Source organism: Symphalangus syndactylus, chromosome 21, assembly GCF_028878055.3.
Source record: "Symphalangus syndactylus isolate Jambi chromosome 21, NHGRI_mSymSyn1-v2.1_pri, whole genome shotgun sequence".
Classification (NCBI taxonomy): domain Eukaryota; kingdom Metazoa; phylum Chordata; class Mammalia; order Primates; family Hylobatidae; genus Symphalangus; species Symphalangus syndactylus.
The window spans coordinates 43087708-43110402 of NC_072443.2; the positions used below are offsets into that span (position 1 = coordinate 43087708).

Sequence of the window (22695 nt, forward strand, 5' to 3'; positions counted from 1 at the left end):
AGAGTTCAAGACCAGCCTGGGCAACATGGTGAGACCCCATCTCTACTAAAGATACAAAAAAACAGCTGAGAATGGTAGCGTGCGCCTGTGGTCCCAGCTATTCAGGAGGCTGAGGGGGGAGGCTTGTCACTTGAGTCGGGGGGTGGAGGCTGCAGTAAGCCAAGACTGCACCTCCGCACTACAGCCTGGGTGACAGAGCAAGACCCTGTCGCAAAAAAAAAAAAAAGGAAAAGAAAAAAAACCACTTTTGCTCTTTTGCTCCCTGTGCTGAGTTAAATGCTAAACCAAGCTAGCCCTAGGTAAACCTTTCATGTCTATAAAGTGTATTGTCCTTTCAAATTCTCCTTCCCCACTTGAGTGGTGACAACTCCTGTTTTATCTTAGGAGCACCAAAACCTCCTACTCCCTCTCCCTGCTTGGAAAGGATTAGATATTATTTAAACTTCCTGGCTGGCACTCACTCATGTGAAAGTTTAACTGTTGAGGTGTCATACAATAATGATGGATTGAGAACCCCTAGGGCTTGCATGATAAGCATAATGCATTCATGGAGAGGCCCAGGGAGTGAGACACAGATGGGTCTATCATGAGATTGGAGCTGGTTCCATAAGGAGGTCACACATGAGACAAACAAGAGAGAGGGACAGAAGGATGGGAGACAGAGGGAGTGGAGGGCTTTGTTTCATTTGTTCTGTTTTTAAGCTCTTTAGAATTATGGATACTGAAATGAATACATCTGTAGGCCTCAAAGAACAATAAAAAACACGAAGGAACACTCAAAGCTTTTTCACATTTTACTACAGAGGTATTTGATAGACATATTTATTATTAATTAATATATAAACTTGTAAACTGCTAATTCATATCCTACTTGTGCAAAATCATTTTACAAAAACTCTTTAAAAACTAATAGAGAATGTGTTCTCTGGTGGGCATCACTGGAAGGCATACCTGGGCAGGTGCCTCCCCTGAAGGCTATCAGCAGCTGCAACCAGCTCAGCTACTGCTGCCACTGCAGCCGACACTCCGCCCTCCTGCTACCTCTTCATTCCCAAGTTCACTGCATCTTGATTCGTCACCTTTTCTCCCCTCTTTTGTGGCCGCCTTCTCACCTGACATCCACCACTTCACAGACGATTGTACAGGATAAATGAGTAACAGTGTATCTTCGTACCTTTCTACCTTGGACGAGAACAACTCTGGTTCTCTCAGACATTCAGCAGTCTTATTTCCTGTGGCCTTTTATCCCATAATATATTACTTCAAATTTGAATAAATCTCCTTCAACCAGAGCCCTCAAATAGCATTCATTTTATCCTTTGAGTCATCCTTTTATATAAAGTCCTTCAAGTATCCATATTACAATATTTAACCCTCATGATCAAAATGACTAAGAAAGCTGTCTTAGAACTGTTTTATACTCCACGTCACCAGGAGCTCTGCTAATACAAAAAGGAAAAATTCAGCCTAACAATGAGCTGTAACAGGTTCTTAATGTGTGCTACTATTTGAAGTCTCTAGGCCAAATTATTGCAACCAAAGAATCAGTTCTTCCAAACATCACCAAAAGATCCAGGGTCATGCACCAGACCAGAAATCCACTGTGATGTTGACATATAAAGGATTGTGTTCCACAGATACTAATTTGTAAGAACAACTACTCAACCCATCTGTTCTCCAGACTCGTGACACTCGGTGTAAGAGCTTCATCCTAAAGATAAAAAGAACAAATGTGAATGATAAGAATTTAATGTATGTCTCCACCGCATTTTGCCTTGCCCTGAAATGTGGCAAACATATTTTTGTAAATTATTGTACCTGTGTGTTTCCTACTATTACGAAGTTTGTAATGTTTTCCCCATTGAAGGTGACAAATGTGATAGCCATGTATTCATGTGTCCGACTCCATGTGAGAACCCGGGGACTCATGATGAAAAGTATCACACCAGTCAGTGAGCCCCCAGTCTACAGGACAGAAGGATGTGCAAGGAACACAGATACAACAGGATATGTACCATCCACTGCTAACTGATTCTTGGCTGAGCTTCAGGGGATCTCTGAATCTTCTTATGTTATAAGGAAAGTTTGTCTGTAGGTGGGTACATAGCTTTCACGAGCCTCCAAAAAAATTAGAATGTATGTAGATGAGGATGAATGAAGGGGGACCTAACTTCATGAGGAAGTCGGGTGAGGTGTCAGGGAGAAGGGAAATTTCAGTAAGGCTAAAAGAGAGAAATTCACCAGGTGAAGAAGGTGAAGGAAAGAGCACTGTAGGCAGAGAGACCACCCTGGGCAAGAGGCAAAAACATGCAGAAGAGCAGGATGCATTTAAAGAAGTCACTAGTGTAGCCAGAGCCATGGAGTCTGGGAACACAAGTGGGCAGTGAACTGAATAGGTTCTACTTGCTCAGCAGTGAAAACAATAAATGCTGGTTACCCATGACAATATGGATGGGGATCAGATGCACAATGTTCAGCTAAATCAAGTCGGAGAAGAATAAATGCAGTGATTTCATTTACATAAAGTTGAAAAACATGCAGAACTAAGCAATCTTTTGTTTAGGGATACAAACATATGGGAAAACAAGAAAACCAAGAAACAGCCAAAATAACTATCATTATCACAAATACTTATCACAAAAATTCAGAGAAGTGTTACTTGGGTAGGTGGATAGGGGAGATGCGAAGGAGGAGACTACAGAATTAGGGAGGACCACACAGGTCATGCACTCAAAGTGGGGGTGGGAGATACCAGCAGTGTTCATGGCATCAAGAATCTTCATACTTTTCATACAATTTAGGAATACTCTTTTGTATCTACTCGACAATTAATTTTTTTACTATAAAGAGAAAAATTTACACCTATGGACAATGACTAGAAAAACACAGAAAATAGAAATAGCTATTTTGTTGGAGTGGTTGACTCTACCAAAAGGGTGAAAAGCCATTTAATAATGCTTTAAAATATAAACTTTAGGCCAGGCATCATAGCTCATGCCATAATCCTAGAACTTTGGGAGGCTGAGGCAGGAGGATTGCTTGAGCCCAGGAGTTTGAGACCAGCCTTTGGCAACACAGGGAGACCCTGTCTTTACAAAAAAAATTAGCCAAGCATGGTGACACATGCCTGTGGTCCCAGCTACTTGGGAGGCTGAGCTTGGAGGATTGCTTGAGCCTGGGAGATCGAGGCTGCAGTGAGCCATGTTCACGCCACTGCACTCCAGCTTGGGTAAGAGAGCAAGACTCTGCCTCGGAAAAAAAATAAATAAATAAACTTTAACAGGACTCTTTAATATCAGGCTAAAAGCACTTTAATATTGTTTTAAAATGTAGACTATAACAAAAGCACTAAAACCCCTTAAGACTGTTTGAAAATTTAAGGGGAAAAATCAGAACAAAGAAATATAGATTCTTCAAAGCCTCATAAGAACTGGCTTATCTGCCAGGATTCCTTGGTAAATAGGCCAATTCCCAAGGCAGGAAAAGCATAAGAAGAGCCTAGAACATCTCATCACAGCACAGCACAGGGAGGCAAGCTCTCGAGGACTACTGGGATTCAGGACCCAGCTTGAAGAAGATCCCATTGGCCAAAGATGAGACAATATGAGTACCAAAAAGTACAAGAACTACATCCTGAAGGATGGTAGGAAACACTAAGTCATTAGTCTGAAAAATTTTTCATCACTGCTTGACTCTTTCTCTTTATTCTGCCTTTCCTTTAAAAACTATACCCCAGGGTACCCAAATACATGAAAAGGGAAAGTACTTTGTAGAAAAATCTAATAAATGCAGAAGGAGCAACAGAATTAGAATATTACAACTTTGCAACTCTTAATTAAATAATAAATTTAGAAATCAAGCATCAAGGACTGCTGAAGTCATTAGGTAAAAAACTGATGGGGAATCTCACAATGCATAGATTAGACTGGCAATATCGAAACTCATAGATCAATCCTAACATCACAAAACGACACAACCAGACATTACATCCTCCTGTTGTGACACTAGAGGAAGTACACAACACCATAGATGAAAATTCTTGCCCATAAATAAGATTCTGTTCAAGTCTCCAGAAATGCAGAGAAATCCCAGTGTGATGGTTAATATTGACTGTCAACTTGATTGGATTGAAGGATGTGACGTATTGTTGCTGGGTGTGTCTGTGAGGGTGTTGCCAAAGGAGATTAACATTTGAGTCAGTGGACTGGGAGGGGCAGATCTACCCTCCATGTGGGTGGGCACCATCTAATCAACTGCTAGCGTGGCTAAAATAAAGCAGGCAGAAGAAGGTGGGAGAAGCCGACTTGCTGAGTCTTCTGGCCTTCATCTTTCTCCTGGGCTTCCTGCCCCTGAACATCAGACTCCAAGTTCTTCAGCTTCCAGACTCTTGGACCTACACCAGTGGTTTGCCAGGGGCTCTTGGGTCTTTGGCTACAGACTGAAGGCTGCACTGTCAGCTTTCCTACTTTTGAGGTTTTGGGACTCGGACTGGCTTCCTTGTTCCTCAGCCTGCAGGCGGCCTATTGTGGACTTCACCTTGGGATGGTGTGAGTCAATTCTCCTTAATAAACTCCCCTTTATATATATATATATCTCCTATTAGTTCTGTCCCTCTAGAGGACCCTGACTAATACACCCAGTTTATGAGAAAATAGCGGTCAGGAGGACATATTAAGTTATACTACCAGGATGCAATTGGAAAAATCCACAATGCAAGGAATTCTATTGGGCAACTAATCTGGCTTGTTCCACAGATAAATATCAAGGAACAAATAAAGAAGAGGAGAGGGAACCTACAGATTAAAAGAGATCATTCAAATGCAATGTGGACCTTGTTTAGACACTGATCTGACCAACTGGTTTTAAAAATAAAAAAGCACTTAACACTGACTAGACATTTGATGACATTAAGAAGATATTGTTAATTTTATTCTAGGTATGATAATGGTATTGTGATTCCTTTTTTAAAACTGCTTATATTTTAAGAATACATACTGAAGCAGTTACACATGAAATGCTATGACATCTGTGACACGTTTCTAAATCCAGTGGGGTAGGAAAAAAACTGAGGGAAAGAAGGGAGGCCACAAATTGAGAACTATAGACGTGAGGGTTCAGTGCACCACTTTCCCTCCTTTTGTGTCTCTTTGAAAATTTCTTTAATAAAAATCTTTTAACACAATGAACTGGCTCAAATCTGATAGAATTCAACATAGTGCTTACTGACAGAACAGACTAGGGAGGTAGCCTGCCAGGCAGGTGAAGCCAGGGCTTACCGTTCCACGTTCACCTCATTGCCTCTGTCTCTAGTGTGGAAGACCATTGTATATTTACCCACTTCAGGCAGGGGCCGGGAAATTTTCATTCTATGGAGCTCAACCCTAGAAAAATAATAGAGATTTTTTTTTAAGTCCATCCTATTTATCTACCACTAGGCAAATAAAAAGCATCATTTGCGAAAATTTATACACACACACACACACAGTGTCACAAGCAGCTTGATTATTGGAGTATTAAAAAAAGAAAAACTTCTAAAATTTCCAATTTCTTATAATGGTGGAACTTCAGGCGATAAGCCCAAAAAAGAATGAGATTCAACATTTATTACTGGGGTACAAAGGAGATGTGTTAGTTTATACTTAGTCATTTTCAAAAAGAAAAAAAACGATAAAGTACTTATTTCAAAACATCCTGAAGAATAGAATAATCAAGTCTGTTAGGATCCCCAATTTACTTAGAGTTGCCTTCTTTTAACAAAGAAAGGAATGGCCATTTATGTTCACAAGCTTTAAAGCTACAATGCTAGGTTCAAATCTGGACTCTGTTATTCACAACCTCAGTAAATCAGTTCACAATTCCAGATCTCAGTTCCCTCATCTGTAAAATGGCGATGGTGATAGGGAGTTGATTTCAAGGATTCAAATGATATAATCTGCATGGAACATGCTTGTACTCTGCAATGTATTATATGTATTATGTAAGTACAAAGAAGGGTGGTGCCTGTTGCACAGGCGAATAAATAAGCAGTAAATCTCAACCAACTTTCATATTCAAATCATCTTAGTTTATCCACCACATTAGTCGAAAACCATTCTGAAGGCCATGATAGTCTTTTCAAATGAAAGCAAAATTGGAGGCTCCCCTCTACTTTGAAGCTGAAGCGTAGCAGGAAAGAAGACAGTGAAGATATGTGATCAGGGCAAAATTCTACTAATCACCCCAGTGAAGTAGATTTGGGGAAGATAATGGGAATTGTTTATCACTAGCCTTTACTACTCTTGTCCTGAAATGTAGCAGGTACCCTCTGTCCAGTTCCGAAGCCATGACCACATAGGCTGTGAATAGCTGTTGCCCATCACTACGGCCATTTCTGTAGAGCCCTTGGTCAGGGAAATCCACTCCCTCCTGCTAGAAACGTTCCAGAGGCTCTCAGCCTAGACATGGGAACAAGAGCAGCATGGAGCCCCTGGGTTCTTTATCATGAGGCAACAAAAAAATTTCTGACAGTGACATAACTAATAATTCAGAGCCCCGGGTTAGAAATTTCCTTTCCAGCCAGGCACGGTGGCTCACACCTGTAATCCCAACACTTCGGGAGGCCAAGGCAGGCAGATCACCCGAGATCAGGAGTTCGAGACCAGCCTGGCCAATATGGTGAAACCTGGCCTTTACTAAAAATACAAAAAAATTAGCCAGACACGGCGGCACACGCCTGTAGTCCCAGCTACTCAGGAGGCTGAGGCTGGAGAATCACTTGAACCCAGGAGGCAGAGGTTGTGGTGAGTCGAGATCGCATCACTGCACTCCAGCCTGGGTGACAGAGCGAGACTCTGTCTCAAAAAAAAAAAAAAAAAGAAAGAAATTTATTTTCCAAGAGGCAACAGCAGGATGGAAGGGGGCCTCCTGACACCCAGAAGGGCCTTGTGATTACAAGTCTAAAGATACCAGCCCAAGCTCTTGAATAATTACTTATTTCTGGGAGGTAGGGATAACTATAACTATCTGGCCCCCAAATCCAAGTTGAGGGAAAGAAGCTGTGGGTGGAGGCCAAACTTATTCCCTTTGAGCCCCTCAGAACAGAAAACAGTCCAAGAGAACCGAGGGTAATGCCAACAGCCCAGAGTCAGGCCTGGGGTCAGGCCACCTGCAGTCCCCACAGTGTGCAGGGCTGCCAGGGCTGCCTAACGCTTGAGAGGACCTCTTTGCCTGCTTCAACATGTGCAGCTCCCCGGAGGCTGCTGGCACTCCCTGCAGAGGACACTGGGAACTGTGTCCCCCTGCGGTCTGACAGAAAGCATAAGGCTCTTAACAACCCGGTCTCCAAATTGCAGTTCAGCAGACACCTTGCAGTTTGGGGTTTCTCACTCACTGGTGTCTCAGTAAGTCTTCCCCACTGACAAGTCCACAAGGCCTCCACCAACACTTCTGGACCCCAAATGCCCCCAGGCCAGAAGTAAACTGCTACTGGCACAGAATGATGTGGGCCATCCTACCTTTCCTCCACCCCCTGCACCCTTCAAGCCCAAATCTGCAGCCTAGTGACCTGCTGGACTGGCATCTAAAGGAATAAATATAAATGCAGATCTCCAGAGCCACACTGATCGCAGAGCCCCGTGAAGGGGACCTTTCTCTGTTGTTCACCTGAGTCTGAGGTCATCGTCTTCGCCTCCCCATCCCCAGTAGTTGTTAGAGAATCCATTCACCTTGAAAAACTGCTCTCTGCTTAGGGCAGTAACACCCCCAAAATATCCACTGTAACGTAACCTGGAGCAAAAGAGATGAGAGAAATGGTAAGAATATTAGCACCAAAGGTCACTGATTTCAGGGCTGGCATTCTAGGAACACCTGGGAGACCATGTACTTCCACCCACCCACTGCTGCTTCTCCTGCTTGACACCCACCTCCCAATGCTCCTGGCCTTCCCTGTCTTGTCTTCTTTCCTCTATCTAGACAAATGCTCACCTCTGCTCACTGAGCAAGGTGCCACCCAGCTGTTAATGGTGACATTTGTGTGTAGAGGCCTATAGAGATACCTGTCAATGTGAACCACACCATCAGATATTGATAAGATTTCATCTCATGTGCCAATCCAAGGAATGGTAACAGTTGCCAAGGGCACTGGGGTTAAGAAGGATTCTGAGGCCGCATCCGGGTTCAGCACGAATGCGTGTCATGATGAATATACCTTTTTTTTTTTTTTCACTTTCACTTTTGCAGGGGAGGGTTGAAGGCAGGAGACAGCTCCTGCACACACACTGCATGCACACACTCTGTATGCAAATCTCCACTTCTCAAAATGCATCTCCAGCTTAGAGTCTGTTTCCTGGATAACCCAACACATGTCAACACCCTCTGAAGTTTCTGGCCTGCCAACCAGACAGAGTCTAGGTAGTGCTTTTCATGAAAATAGGCTGTACAGAACAAGAATTAGGTTTTGAAAGGAAGGACAGTGAATCATGCTTTAGATAAGCTGAATTTTAGATACACCTGGGGCTTTGCCAGTAGGCAAAAGGATACAGGGTCCAAGCTCACAAGAGATGAGCGACTACAGATATGGCTTTGGAGATAAGCTGTTATCATGTAGTACCTGAAGGCACAGGTTGAGAAATCTCCAACAATCTAGTTGGTGAGAAGAGTACAAAGGGTAGACCCAAGGGGCTCAGCTCTGTGGAACCCTAGGAATACCGAAAAGAAAAAGAGGCAAGAGGAGAAAGATCAGGAGGTAAAAGTCAGAGAGCACCTCCCAGCCTCCCAGTTATATAGGAATCTTCTTATCAGTGGACGAATTTGTAAATCTCAGAAATAAAGGTATCCCTTAAATATAATATTTCAACAATTCAGAAACGCCAAGTTAAGGTAGCTTAATAACTTGGATATTACTAAATAAAAAGATGTGAATATCTAAAGGATTTTTAAGTTTAACTTCAGGTCAAACTCTTCCAGGACTGATAAAATATTTATGATTTTCTAGATAAAAAGAAAAACTGAAAGGAAAGATCAACAAACATGTAGACACTGGCCATTGAACAAGTGGCATCCCAAAAGCTAATCTGTAGTTCAGTTGTTTCTTTCTACATTCTGAGAAAAGACTGGAGACTCTGTTTAACCCATAAGAGAGGCAGATTTACTTATATGCCCCTAACTTAAAATTCTGGGAAATTGAATTTTTGCAGCCTATAACAAAAAAAAAAGGAAATAAAGTGCTTAGAAGGTAAATATCACTGACCAAGACATCTAATAGCATTGTCCCATTACCATGGTTATCAGAATGCATTTTATAGAGGGGAGGGATTCTTAGCTTCCTGAACACCAGCTGCCTGATCGGGATGTGGTAATAAGGCAGGCATAACCTGCTGACACCAACAAGCAATCAGCATGAGAACAAGGAAATGATGTGGTAGCTTATCAAAACCAATATCCACCATGTGCAAGACGGCTGGCTAAACACGTGAATGCGGGAGCCCTGCCCTCAGTTTATAACTGAACAAAAGAGGTGAACATTACCAGGGTTCTGAGGAGAGAGGTGCCACCACATCAGGAGGTGGGGGACTGGAAGGATTCAAATAGGCAGAAAAATGGGGAATCTCCTGGTGACCACAATTCTGTGAGGCAAAGCACAGGAGGGAGAAAGACACAGGCTGCCTGACGACCACCTGGAGAGGGGTGAGCTGGAGTGGGGAGGGGCAGAAGAAGACAAGTCAGCAAGAAGGGTTAAAGAACTGTTTCTCCACGCCTGTAATCCCAGCACTTTGGGAGGCCGAGGCGGACGGATCGAGGTCAGGAGATTGAAACCAGCCTGGCTAACACTGCGAAACCCCATCTCCACTAAAAATACAAAAAATTAGCCAGGCGTGGTGGCACGTGCCTGTAGTCCCAGCTACTCGGGATGCTGAGGCAGGAGAATCCCTTGAACCCAGGAGGCAGAAGTTCCAGTGAGCGGAGATCGCGCCACTGCACTCCAGCCTGGGCGACAGAGTGAGCCCGTCTCAAAAAAAAAAAAAAAAAAAAAGAACTGTTTCTCAGGTGCCTGTCAGATGGCAACTACCTCTGCGTTTACTGATCTTTGCCTTTGGTGTTTCTTCTTACCTATAAAAGCATAAGTATTTAAATGGCCCTGGAACAGTTTTATTTATTTTTAAAGCACTGTAAGGCCCAACGGTGGGGAAAACGTAGTTATAAAATAACAATAGAATCCTTGTAGGAAGGAGGCTGGTACCAAAGGAGTTCTTGCCAGTAACATTTGCCACCGGCTGGTCCAGAGCTTCATCACTGATCCCACTGGCAGTGAGAAACAAGATTTGTTTCTGGCTTCATCAGAGTCTGAGACACTTGGGGCAACTTACTTTAACTTCTTCCCTCTGCATGTGTGTAAGGTGAAAACCTTTCTTGCGCTTGTACTCATGGGGCTGGTGTGACAGTGATGAAGCATGTGCTGACTTAAGCTCTGTGGCACTGGGGCACACAGTTGCTAGCACGGGGCAGACATTCAGCTGCCTGGAAATGAACTTGCCCACCACAAGGACTTTGCCCATAGCAGCAAAAGTAGTCCAGGAGGAGGGCAACTCCTACCTACATTACTTACACATACCTCTCTCTAGCCACAAAAGATGAGGCTGCTTACATGATACACAAAAAACAGAAAATCATAAATGATAAACCAGGACCCTAGAAACATTTAAATCAGAATAGAAAATTAAGATGGGAAATACATTAGAACTCTGATCTGCAAATAAGGTTCTTTTCAATTTCTAAAAGAGGGTCATGGATTTGGCTCAGAGCCTCTCAATCAAAAGGGGAAACACATTCAATTACCTGAATCATATTAAGAAAACCAGTCAGTTACTCAACAAAGGCTTTCTGATACCTAGTTATAAAAGAAACATCTGGCCAGTTAGAATGGCAAGTTAGAAACAGCAAGAGTCATACATATGCTGCTTCTCAGAGTGAGCGGCATCTGATGAAATCCACGACTGTGACACCAAAGCATGAGTGAAAATCAGTTCCTGGCAGGAATGTCCAAGAGCTCAGCCTTCTTATGGTTCAGCTTAATAGAAAGATAAAATCTAGAATCCCAGCAAAAAACCTGTCCTTAAGCAATCCTCTGTGAGTGCTTAGAAATGAATAGTGCAACCAGATTTTTAAAAAAAATCTGGGCAATGGGAAGTTTAAGATTATCATCTATGGTAAGTGTCTAAGGTACAGGTGTTGTGTGTTGTAAATAGTGACATCTTACTACAGAATAAGTGAACAGACAGTGACATGCTTTTGAAAAAACCAAGTTGCCCAGCCATGACACTGCTTTCCTCAATGCGGAAGTGACTCAAAGAAACCAGAAAACAAAACCCCTAGATAATAAGATTAGATCCAAAGATCAAGTTTCCCCAAAGAGAAAAATCATGGGATTCTCTCCTTGCCCTCTGGATCCACAGCCCCTGCCCTAACTCAGACATGTGGCGTCTCTCCCCTCAGCTTTCCCCTCTTCCCTTGCTTCATCTGATACATTCAAAATCCGCTGAACCAAGTTTTCTCCCATCCTTCCCCAGCTGTAACATGTGTCAACAGCTCCCCAACCCCTGCCACAGCAAATTCAAACTCTTTATCAGACTAAACAAGGCCTGTGTAATCTGGCCCCTGCCTGGCCTCAGTTCTTGCCTCTCCTCGTAGACATTCCTTCTAGAATACTAGGGAACTATTGCATTTTCCCCAAAACTGCGCTGTGCTCTCTGGCATGTCTTGGAACTCTGCTGAGAAGCTCTTGTTGGTTCCACAAGATTAAGGTACCACCTTACCTGGGGAACAGCTTTAAACCCTTCCCTTCAAGGTGTTTCTTAAAGACACTGTGCTCTCACCCACCACAGTTTGTTCTAGGTGTTTATGTCCTGCAGCTTACACACGGCCTGGGTTTAAAGTCAGTACCTGAGGCAGCAGTCACCTACATCAATGTTACTTAAGAATTCTCTTAAATTGCCCAATGTGAGAGAGCAACACGGAAGCCCAGAACAAATGAGGTATCAAGAGACTCACTTTCCACTTCACACTCACGTAGAGTATATACTGGTGGAATCTCCAGCATTATTGGATAGTTTCACAGTTCTCTCTCTCCTTCTGCCTTCCTCTTCCTCTCTTCATTTGTCCCTCTCTCCCCTCCTTACCAAGTGCTTATAGTTGTATTTGCAGAAATGCAAAATTAACGCAACTCCACTGTAGCTACCTGTCTCCCCACACCGACACTCAACAGGGAGCCCTGTGAGGGCAGGTGCTCTGCCTTATTCAAACTGGCCTCATGGCCTCCAGCACAGTCAGCGCCACAGATATGAGCACCCATGAACGGCAGGGCTTGGGGAAAGATGACAGGTAAGTGTGCACACAAATGAGGGAATATAGTGTTTCATTTGCAGAGAAACATTCTGTGTCACTATTTCCCCTTGGTTGTGCTTGAATAGGAGCTGGTGAATCAAATAAGGCTGAAAAACAGCTACGCCCTTCTTAGGGGTGGAGGGGATGGGAATGAAGACACAGATGATGGCATCTGGCACTTCTCACAGTGGCTTTGAGAGAAATGAACTTGTCCTGGGTGCCCTGGCTCCTGAGAAGACTACTCAGAGGACATGCCCTCCCCCACCTCTCCCCATACTCTAGAAAGAGGCCACAGTCTGGAAAGTGATGTCTCGACAGAGGTCTCACTAAGGGACACCAGCTCGTTGCCTCCTAGAGGGGGGAGTCAGGAATAGACAAATAAGTTACTTGCATTCTAGCCAGTGTGGGAAAGCTTGCAAAAGCCCCCCGACAGGGGCGCTGTGGGTGACGCTGGTCACCACCTGCAATGCTTGGATGATATTTCTCTCCAATGCTTTCCCCCTTGTCTTTGTGATCCTCTGCCGAAGTTGTACGGTTTTTTCCTCATTACATTCTCTAACTTCTGTTTTGCACTTCAAGTGATGTATATATCATGGACCATTTTTTCTATTTCTCATGTTCTTAAGACACTCTGGATGCTTGTTCCACCCAGTCTTGATCACAATAGTTGAGCTTCTCGACCTAAGCCACCCTCAGCAGAGCCACCTTACCTGTACCCAGTGCTGTTCCTGCCAACCACCAGATGCTTGGGATGCTCCTCACACTTGTAAAGGTTAAAGTCATTCTCGGGTACCAGGTCCACGTCATGGAATATAAAGCAGTCCCAATTTTCTTCCTTGAGAGCTTCTAGATAGCCCACATTCAAGAGTTTGGCTCGATTAAACTTTTTACCTCCAGCCTACAGGTATGAAAATTAAAACTTGAAAAGCTCCTGAGATAAAGTTTCATATTGTTCCCCTCTTAGTTAGGATTCAGGAGGTGATATTATTCTACGCACAAGACTATACTTGTGGCATAGAGATCTGACAGAGAAGCTGCAATGACAATAAAAGACCATTTGATTTTTTCTTCGTGCTTCACACATACTTATATTCCAGAACTTAGAAACATTCCTTGAAATCCGAAGACTTGCTGTTTAATGATAGAGAGTTCCAGTTTTGCAAGATTAAGTTCTGGAACTGATTTCATAAATACACTGCATATATTTATGCAACCAGTATATTGCATAATTATGCATAGATACATTGCATGTAAATATTCTTAACATTACTAAACTGTACACTCAATAATGGTTAAGACAGTAAAAATAAATAAAAGTTAAAAAAATGTTAAGATGGTAAATTTTACATCGTGTTTTACAATTTAAAATTTTTTAAATGCAGCTTTAAAATACAACTAACTCAAATAATCAATAATAATGTATTGTACACTTAAAATGTATTAAGAGTATAGATCTCATGTTAAGTATTCTTACCAGTTAACAAAAAAAATTTTCACTTAAAATTTACAAATACCTTTACGTATTCTGTATAAAACTACAAAACCTTTCTTATATACTAGTCATGTCAATTAGTATTACTGCTTCACAGTTCAATCCTAGGTAATCCCAATCTTACCCTCTGTTATGAATTTACACTAAGCTTCTAAGAGACTTAGTTAATAGCTTGCCAGAAAGGATCAAGAAATCTCATCCTATAAAAAGAGAAGGTTATTGCGAATATTTCTAAGCTACTTTAAAGTTTCTTAGAAATCCCTGTAAGAGAATCCTGTTATAATGCTACTGGTGGAGGCTAATCCTCACAGTGGCCTTATGGAGGTAGATTCGTCGCTGGGTAATAAAAGAACACAGTTTGACCTGTAATATGATTGAAGCTGTAATAAAAAAATTACATAATTTTTTCATGGCTGCTTCGTTCAAATTCCTTCAGAATGAATTTCAGTTAAGTGGTTATCATAAAAGTACAAGTATTTCTCAGAAGTTACCACAATGTTTTCCTGATAAGAATAACACAAAGCAGACATATTTTTCTCCTTTTTTTTTTAATTTGAGATGGAATCTCGCTCTGTTGCCCAGGCTGGAGCGCAGTGGTGTGATCTCAGCTCACTGCAGCCTCCACTTCCTGGGTTCAAGTGATTCTCCTGCCTCAGCCTCCTGGGTAGCTGGGACTACAGGTATGTGCCACCACACCCAGCTAATTTTTTTTATTTTTAGTAGAGACAGGGTTTCACTATGCTAGCCAGGCTAGTCTCGAACTCCTAACCTCAAGTGATCCACCCACTTTGGCCTCCCAAAGTGCTAAGATTACAGGCATGAGCCACCAGACCTGGCCCAAAGCAGACATGTTTTTCTATTCATAAAAATAGTACTATACCTTGTGGGTTACTGTCCTGAGCAAGAACTCAGAATCAAATAAATCAAACCTATGACCAACAACCTTAAAAACAAAAATAGCTATAAAACAGTATAATAGTAACATTTTGTTCCAAGTACTAAAATACAGACATAGGTGTGCTATATAAGCACACTGATTTTCAAGAGCCTCAGTTTATCACCAAGTCTACACTGCAGAGCTGGTCCTCTGAGTTGTCCAAAGTTTTACCTAAAAGAAATATTACCAGTTCTAACAGTAGTCATGATTTTGCTGACACTCTTAGAATTTGTAAGAATTTGAGGGGGAATTATCCCTCTTCTTGGCCTCCTTGGATGGCCAAGGATAACTGTGAAAAGTTTAGACACTGATGTTTAAACTGATGTCTTAGTTTTCTTTCAATAAACTTTAATGCCAAATAGAGGTATCTTTAATCACCCACTCCACTGACCTCAGAGGTAAGCTCTTCAAAAGCAGCCGATAGTTATGCTGTGCTCCTACCAAATCGTGCTTCTGGAAGCCAAATAAATGAATCCAGAAAGTTTAAATCAAACATAACATGTTTCACATAATAAATAGTGGCAAAGTTCAGGGCAGAAATGTGGTGGCAGCCATAGAGCACCACAGCTACTAATACAGAATATTCTTTCAAATCCTCTGTCTAGATCCCCATTGAGTCGCTATGGTCAATAATGGCAGACAATTCCAGAATCTCATCATATAGTGCACAGCACGCACAGAAAGAAACAGAAGGGGCCAGGAAGCCTCCGGGGAAATCTGAGGGCAGTCACTGGCTAACATGGAAGGGCTCACAAAGCAGGCTTCCTCCAGAGGTTCCTTTAAGGGCAGTAAAATTTCCCAGAACTTGAACCCATAACTCCACACTCTGAGACAAGAATTTCCTCTACTCCTTTCAAGGATAAATGAGGTAAGAGAACTCGTTTTTGATGATAGTCTGATGTTCCTTTCACCCAACACAGACAAACGGTCACATGGCCAAGTCTGGCAGAGAGAGGAGGGTCGAGGGCAGGCTCTGGTCTGCCCCCACGCTCACCTGGTGGATGATGTAGATGCCATAATCCAGCTGCTGCCTCTGCAGGAAGGGATGCAGATGTTCCAGCAGGTACATCAGGTGTTTCTCTCTGTTCCGGTGGGGAACAAGGATGGCAACCCTCTGTAAAGCTTTACATTCCTCAGGGCGATACCGGCCTCTGGACACTTTGGGGTTTTCTGCCTGTACCTCTTCCAAAGTGAGATCTGGTTTGAAAATGAGCTTGCTCTGGCCTCCTACAATGAACATAGGACACAGACAATAATAGCTACTTCAAAAAGCATTGAGGTTTACACGAGCTAATATGCATAGAAAGAACACTGCCCAGATCACAGTGAGTACTACAAATGTCAGCTTTTATTATGATTAAACACTCATTTAGTCATGATGATAGCCAGAGGATCATGTCACAAAGGTTACTGGCTGCAAAAGCAAGTGGCGGATATATAATAAAAGCATCTCCTTGTGGCTGGGTAATCAACTTGCTCTATGATCCATCTGTAAGAGGGAATATCCTGGTGAACCCTGGTAAGAGCAAAGGGCAAGGCTAGATAGAGTAACTTCAACTTTGGTCTATCCTCTTTTCCTTCTCCAAATTCCAGGAGGAGGGGAAAATCTCTTAAATATCAACAGCATTCCACAGAATCAAGCTCCTGGACAAGGCACTCTTCCCACCCCTTCCCTAAACTCTGGAACTACCCTGACTCCCTGTAAGCAAAGCACTAAAAAGAAGTAGAAACCAGTCTCCCTCCCTAACCCAGCTGTAATAGGTATGTGTGGCACTGCAACAACTCTCCCATTATGCCACCACAACAGACGTTTCCAATCGAGCACAGCATTTGCTCAGTGGCTGGAAGCAATCCAAACAGATGAAACCCAAAGCCATCCACAGGAAGAAACAGCTCAGGTTTTTTTTTATTTGTTCGTTTCTAAATTCCACGTATACTGGTCAGGCTGTAAAATCTCAAGATGCTTGCAAATTGAGCTATCCCCTTCTGAGTAAAGCAGTCATAGGCCCTCCCTGTGCATAAGTCGCCATGCCTTGTTCCATGTAACCATCCCCTACCCTGGCCACGGCTGCTTAGACCAGGCTCACGTGTCTAATGGCACCTTGGTGCTCTGCTCAACAGCAGGCAAGGTAAGTAACTTCTTCAAGCCACCCAAAGAGAATAATTGGCCTACGAGAGCCTTCCTGCAGGGTCTACATGCAAGACACAGCAGTCAGTATTGCCCTAAAAACAAACAGTAAGGAATGGAGTTACACAGATGACAAGTACTAGAGCTGATGCTGGGCTATTGAGCTACCAGAGATAATGGGGTGGCTGTTGAGACAGTCTCCTGTGTGGCCTGTTCACAATCCCCATCGTTAACCTGATTGTGTCTCTGTTCTTGCGCCCTCAAAGAGCCTCACACAACAGGTCTAATATAAACTAGTCCCCCAGCTCACCTTCTCATCGTCATAACTTTTTACGTGCCCTAACCTAGTATCTGCTTCCATTTACTCTCTATCAGTCTCCCTATCACTCCCCCTACCCCAATATCTTCTCAAGATCTGTCCCTCCTTGGGTCACCAATGGCCCATTTTAAGTCATCACCAACCACATCACCTTTAATCCAGTACTTGCCCAGTAATGCATCACTGCCCCTCTATTCTTTATGAATGAATTTACTGTTTAAATATACTGTGAGCATTTTAAGCAAGGGGAACAATCAGCCAGTAAAATTTGCATTTCCCTGACTCATTTTTACATCTGAGCTTGTATAATCTGTGAAGGAACACACAATCAGGAATAACACTTTGGCTCTTCTGTGACTAAAGAGAAGCAGCATGCCAATATAAATACAATACAGGACTGTGACTCAACTAGGAAAGGGGTGCACAGACTGAATGCCTGTGTCCCCAGAAATTCATATGTTGAATCCCTAATCCCCACTGTGGGGCCTCTGGGAAGTAACTAGGTTTAGATGAGATCATCATAAGCGTGCTGCTGTCATGTGGAATTAAAGCCCTTATAAAAAGAGCAAGACGCAGGAGATCTATCTATCTCTTTCTCTCTCCCTCTCTCTTTCCCTTTCCCATATGTGTGTACGCACACACACCAAGGAAAGGCACGTGAGGACAATATCCAGTAAGAGGGCCCTGACCATGCTGGCACCCTGATCTCAAGACTAATTTACTGTTTAATATAAGTTGAGAGGCAAGACATAAAAGGTGAACCAAAATATACAACATATTTAAGAAATAAACACTAAAGACCACATTGAAAAACTTACCTAGTCTCTGTCCCTTGACTCCATAGTTTTGGCCAAAGGAATACAACAGATATGACCCCAGTGAGGCTTGAATGTGCTTGCATTTCTCCTCTCATGCTTTGGTGCTCTGCTGATGCCATGAGGAGAACATACCCACGCTAGCCCACTAGTTTCAGGAAGAGGACAGGAGGCACATGGGGCAGAGCCACCAGCCTAGATCAATGGACCCTATTAATGTATGCTGCTGAGACTTTTGTGGCTGGATAATAAAAGTGGGTCTGTTCCTATGATGGAATACTATACGTCAATGAAAATGGACAAACCATAGCCACACGCATCCATAAGAACAGATCTCACAAAAATAATGTTGAGCAACAGAAGCCAAACACAAAAGAGTACATAACATATGCTTCCAATTTGTAAAGTTTCAAAATAGGAAAAATCTAATGTGTAGAGTTAGAATCTTGAAGCCAGAGTGGTGACTGAAAGAAGCATGGGAATTCCTATGGTTCCAGCAAGATTCTATTTCTTAATTTACATGCTAGTTAGACAAGTATGTTCATTTTCTGAAACTTAACCAAGTGGTACACTTCTGAGTTCTGTACTTTCTTGTACATGTTATATTTATTTTATTTGAATTTATAGTTTTTGTGACACAGGAGATATATATATTTATGGGGTACATGAGATGTTTTGATACAGGCAAGTACATATTATATTTAAATAAAAAGTTTGCATACTACTTAATCAAAGGAAAAAGGGAACACTTACTGAGGTAAGGAGACACAGAAGGGCAGTTGTCAAGTTCTGCCTTCTTCGTGGATGCTTCATTAGTCAGAGTTTTTCCCTTTCCCAAAATGAGGGCCTTATGGAAATTAGCCACGAACTCCTTCGCTTTAGGAATCTCTTGAATGGCACCCACGAAGTAGTTACTGGTGGCCCACCCAACCACCGTCAGGCACAAAGTCAAGAGCAACAGTAATCGGAATTTGTAGGAAAGGTGGGAAGTCAGGTTGAAGCCCATGTTTTTTATCACGTGAATAATATGTATCTCTCGGCTTCACTGCAGGCAAGAAAGCTTCAAGTTGAGCTTTTCCAATCTGATTGCGAACTTGATGACAACTGAAGATACAATGCCTGCTTTTTCTCAGTAGTTCTGCTCCAACAATCTAAAACGCAATCACAAAAGACACATTGTTTCAAATGGAAATTCTATCCTGAAATGATTCACTCCAGCACAAACTGAAAACCCATCCCTGACGGACCTTGACTAACCTTAATGGTAGGTCTCCCACTTAGCATTTAGAGATCTGAAAACCAGAGGTTATAGAGGTTCCAAGCATCCATACATCACAGAAGCACTCTCTAGGTTATCAGCCAGGCTGTCTGTCACCCAAGAAGGGAAGCCATTTCCAGATGTTGGACAGAACAAATAGGCAAAGGAGACAAGGGAGACTGCAAAGACCTGAGCTGGACACAGCCTAAGACATAGCCCTAATGGTTCTCTGCCTCAGTTGCCCCTTCCTGGCACAGTTTTAAGGGAGGATTTAAAAAATGTGAAGCCTTGTTACAGAAGCACATTTTGACCCAAAGAGAAAATAAGGGAAAAGGGAAAAGTTCTTCTCCCCTGTGAGAGCTAGAAAAACATGGTCCTCAACAACAGGGAATGAATGCTAAATTCTCAAAGAGGCACTGGCACAGGGCACATTGCAATGGGGGCCAGGAGGGAGTCTGTCAAGAAACATAGAGAATCCCAAACAGGAGGTCAACAATCGATCTATAAGAATAACAAAACTACAGCACAGCGTTTAAGATCAGGAGTTTGGACTTAGACAGAAACTATAGCTCTACCACATAACAGCTACATAACCTTGGGCCAGTCATTTAACTAAGCCTCAGTTTCCTTGTCTGTAAAATGGGGATAAAAATACTATCTACCTAGAAAAGTTATTGTGGGGCTTAGATGACCTAGTTTATTAATACATAAAGTATTATCCCACCTTGACCAACAAGCAGACACACTGAAACACCATTTTTTGTACTGTATTTCTCACTGTCAGCAATAAATTGCCACTCTGATTTCATACTTCAGTAGCATAAGATGGGATAATATGAATTCACTTCTAAGAGGGGGCTATGCTCTTAATTATTGACAAAAATCATGTTTTTAAGACCACCTAGCTGAGGGCCCACCCTGGACCACAGAAGATACACTAAAGTGGTAAAGGCTACCTGACAAGGATACCTGGTTTGCCGCCAGCAACATCCACTATATCCTCTCTGTGTGGACAAATCACATCTCTCCTCAAATTCTAAACATGTTCTCAGAAGAACACAGAAAATGCTAAAGCTAGGGCACAGATAATCTCCATAGACAAACATATTCTCAATTAAATAAATAAAATGGAGACCAAAATATTTTCTATGCTAAATAATCACATGGAAACACTTATGATTAAATCTTAAATGACAAAAAGAAAAAAAGAAAGTAAGCCCTGTATCTGTGCTATGATTACAACTAATGATATATACAATTAAGGAAAGTCTAGAAAGCTAATAATAATCATATTAGGAGAATGGGATTAGCTGGGGTGGTTTTTTTTTTCTCTTTTCTTTTTAGAATTTTTAATAATATATATTTTTAATAATTTTTATTTTTGGCCAGGCGCGGTGGCTCACGCCTGTAATCCCAGCACTTTCGGAGGCCGAGGCAGGCAGATCACGAGGTCAGGAGATCCAGACCATCCTGGCTAACACAGTGAAACCCCGTCTCTACTAAAAATACAAAAAATTAGCCAGGCGTGGTGGCGGGCGCCTGTAGTCCCAGCTACTCGGGAGGCTGAGGCAGGAGAATGGCGTGAACCCGGGAGGCAGAGCTTGCAGTGAGCCAAGATCGCGCCACTGCACTCCAGCCTGGGCGACAGCGAGACTCCATCTCAAAAGAAAAAAATAATAATAATTTTTATTTTTATTTAATGATTTTTAATAATATATTTTATATTTTAATGTATTTTATATTTTTAGAATTTTTAATATATTTTATATAAATGTATATATTTTTGTATATCACATGTCATATTTACATATATTTTACATATATCATTTTATAATATGGCACTCTTACAATGAAAACAAAGTGAATTTTTTTTAATGGTGAATAGAGAGGCAGTAAGCAACTGTAAAAAAACAACCACCACCTCAGAAACTCTCAAGATAGTTTCACACTTACTGAAGGATACAACTCCAAAAATTTAGTTTCAGGTTAGTCTGAAGGAAACCTAGAAAATATTTCTCTCTAAACACAATGCTATAGATGAAAAGGGAGGTTAGTTCTTGGGCAATGTTTGACACACGAAGCAATTAAACAGTATAGCCTGTGTTCACGGTCCTATGAAGTTATCACAGGAAGTCAGCGCTGAAGGCAGTAATAACTAATAAAAAGGGCAATTTACATGTGCATTTACTCCGTGCCATGCACTGGTATAAAATCACTTATATTAACCTGTTTAATTCTCATTTAGCCATATGATATAAGCATTACTAGTCTCCCATCTTACAGGTAAGAAAAGGAAAGGAAGGTTTGGAGAGATTTAAGTACCTTGCCGAAGCCCACACGACTAGTAAATGGTAGCATGGGGTTTCTGCCCAGGTGCTCAGCTCTACATCCTTCACGTGGATATTTCCTCTTTTCTCCCCTTGGTGCCTGGGTAGTCCCAACACAAACCCTTGAATATTCAGGTTCCCTTGGGGGGCCTTCTACCTCTCTCCCACATCTGCCTTCTGTTTCCTAGGGACTGTCTGATCAAATGCCTTCCTAGAGGTCTGTTCTTTTCCCACCTGGTGACAGTAAGTCATCAGATTCCTGGGGCCAATCAGACAACCTCTTGTGGACTTAATTATAGGAGGCTTAAATGCTAGGACTGGCAATTTTTAAAATAAGGATGTCAATCTTAGAAAATTCAGACTGGGAACATTGCTTTTATTTATTTTTATTTTTATTTTTTGAGACAGGGTCTCGCTCTGTTGCCCAGGCTAGAGTGCCGTGGCACAATTTCAGCTCACTGCAACCTCCACCTCCTGGTTCAAGCAATTCTAGTGCCTCAGCCTCCCAAGCAGCTGGGATTACAGGCGTGCACCACTATGCCCAGTTAATTTTTGCATTTTTAGTAGAGCCGAGGTTTCACCATGTTGTCCAGGCTGGTCTTGAACTCCTGGCCTCAAGTGATCCATCCACCTTGGCCTCCCAAAGTGCTGGGATTACAGGTGTGAGCCACCGCACCCAGCCCTGGGAACACGGCTTTTCTAAGAGCTATTTTTAGAGGGAGAGTCCCCTGGAAGAGAGAATTGCCGAGTGGAAGGAGGTTATGACCATAAAATTACTGCAGTGTTAAAATCAGAAAAGATCTTAAAGACCACGCATCCACCTCCCTCATTCTACAGAGGGGGAAGAGATTTAAAAACCTACCCAAGGCACGGGGTACATGGGAAATCTCCGTACCTTCTGCTCAGTTTGGTTGAGAATTTAAACTGTCCTAAAAAATACAGCTGAACCTTGAACAACATGGGTTTGAACTGCACAGCTCCACTTATACGCAGACTGTTTTCAACCAAATGCAGACCAAAAATACAATATTCCCGGGATGCAAAACCTGTGTATACAGAGGG

At 42.3% G+C, this 22695-nt stretch overlaps 1 protein-coding gene across 2 annotated transcripts in view; it reads right to left on the bottom strand.

Annotated features, from left to right (window-relative positions):
- Window positions 1-781: 781 nt before the first annotated feature.
- B4GALT4 (beta-1,4-galactosyltransferase 4) overlaps window positions 782-22695 on the bottom strand; it is a 29382-nt gene continuing 7468 nt past the window's right edge. The window contains exons 3-8 of one of the 2 annotated variants that reach the window (XM_055259715.2): window positions 18802-19199; window positions 15781-16013; window positions 13068-13255; window positions 7642-7764; window positions 5277-5381; window positions 782-1711 (exon numbers count right to left, since the gene is read on the bottom strand). In XM_055259715.2, coding sequence (XP_055115690.1) covers window positions 1579-1711; window positions 5277-5381; window positions 7642-7764; window positions 13068-13255; window positions 15781-16013; window positions 18802-19054 — 1035 coding nt within the window. In that variant the 5' untranslated portion in view covers window positions 19055-19199 and the 3' untranslated portion in view covers window positions 782-1578. Of the gene's footprint in view, window positions 1712-5275; window positions 5382-7641; window positions 7765-13067; window positions 13256-15780; window positions 16014-18801; window positions 19200-22695 lie in introns of those variants that run through there. The other variant, XM_063630655.1, reaches the window with a different exon arrangement.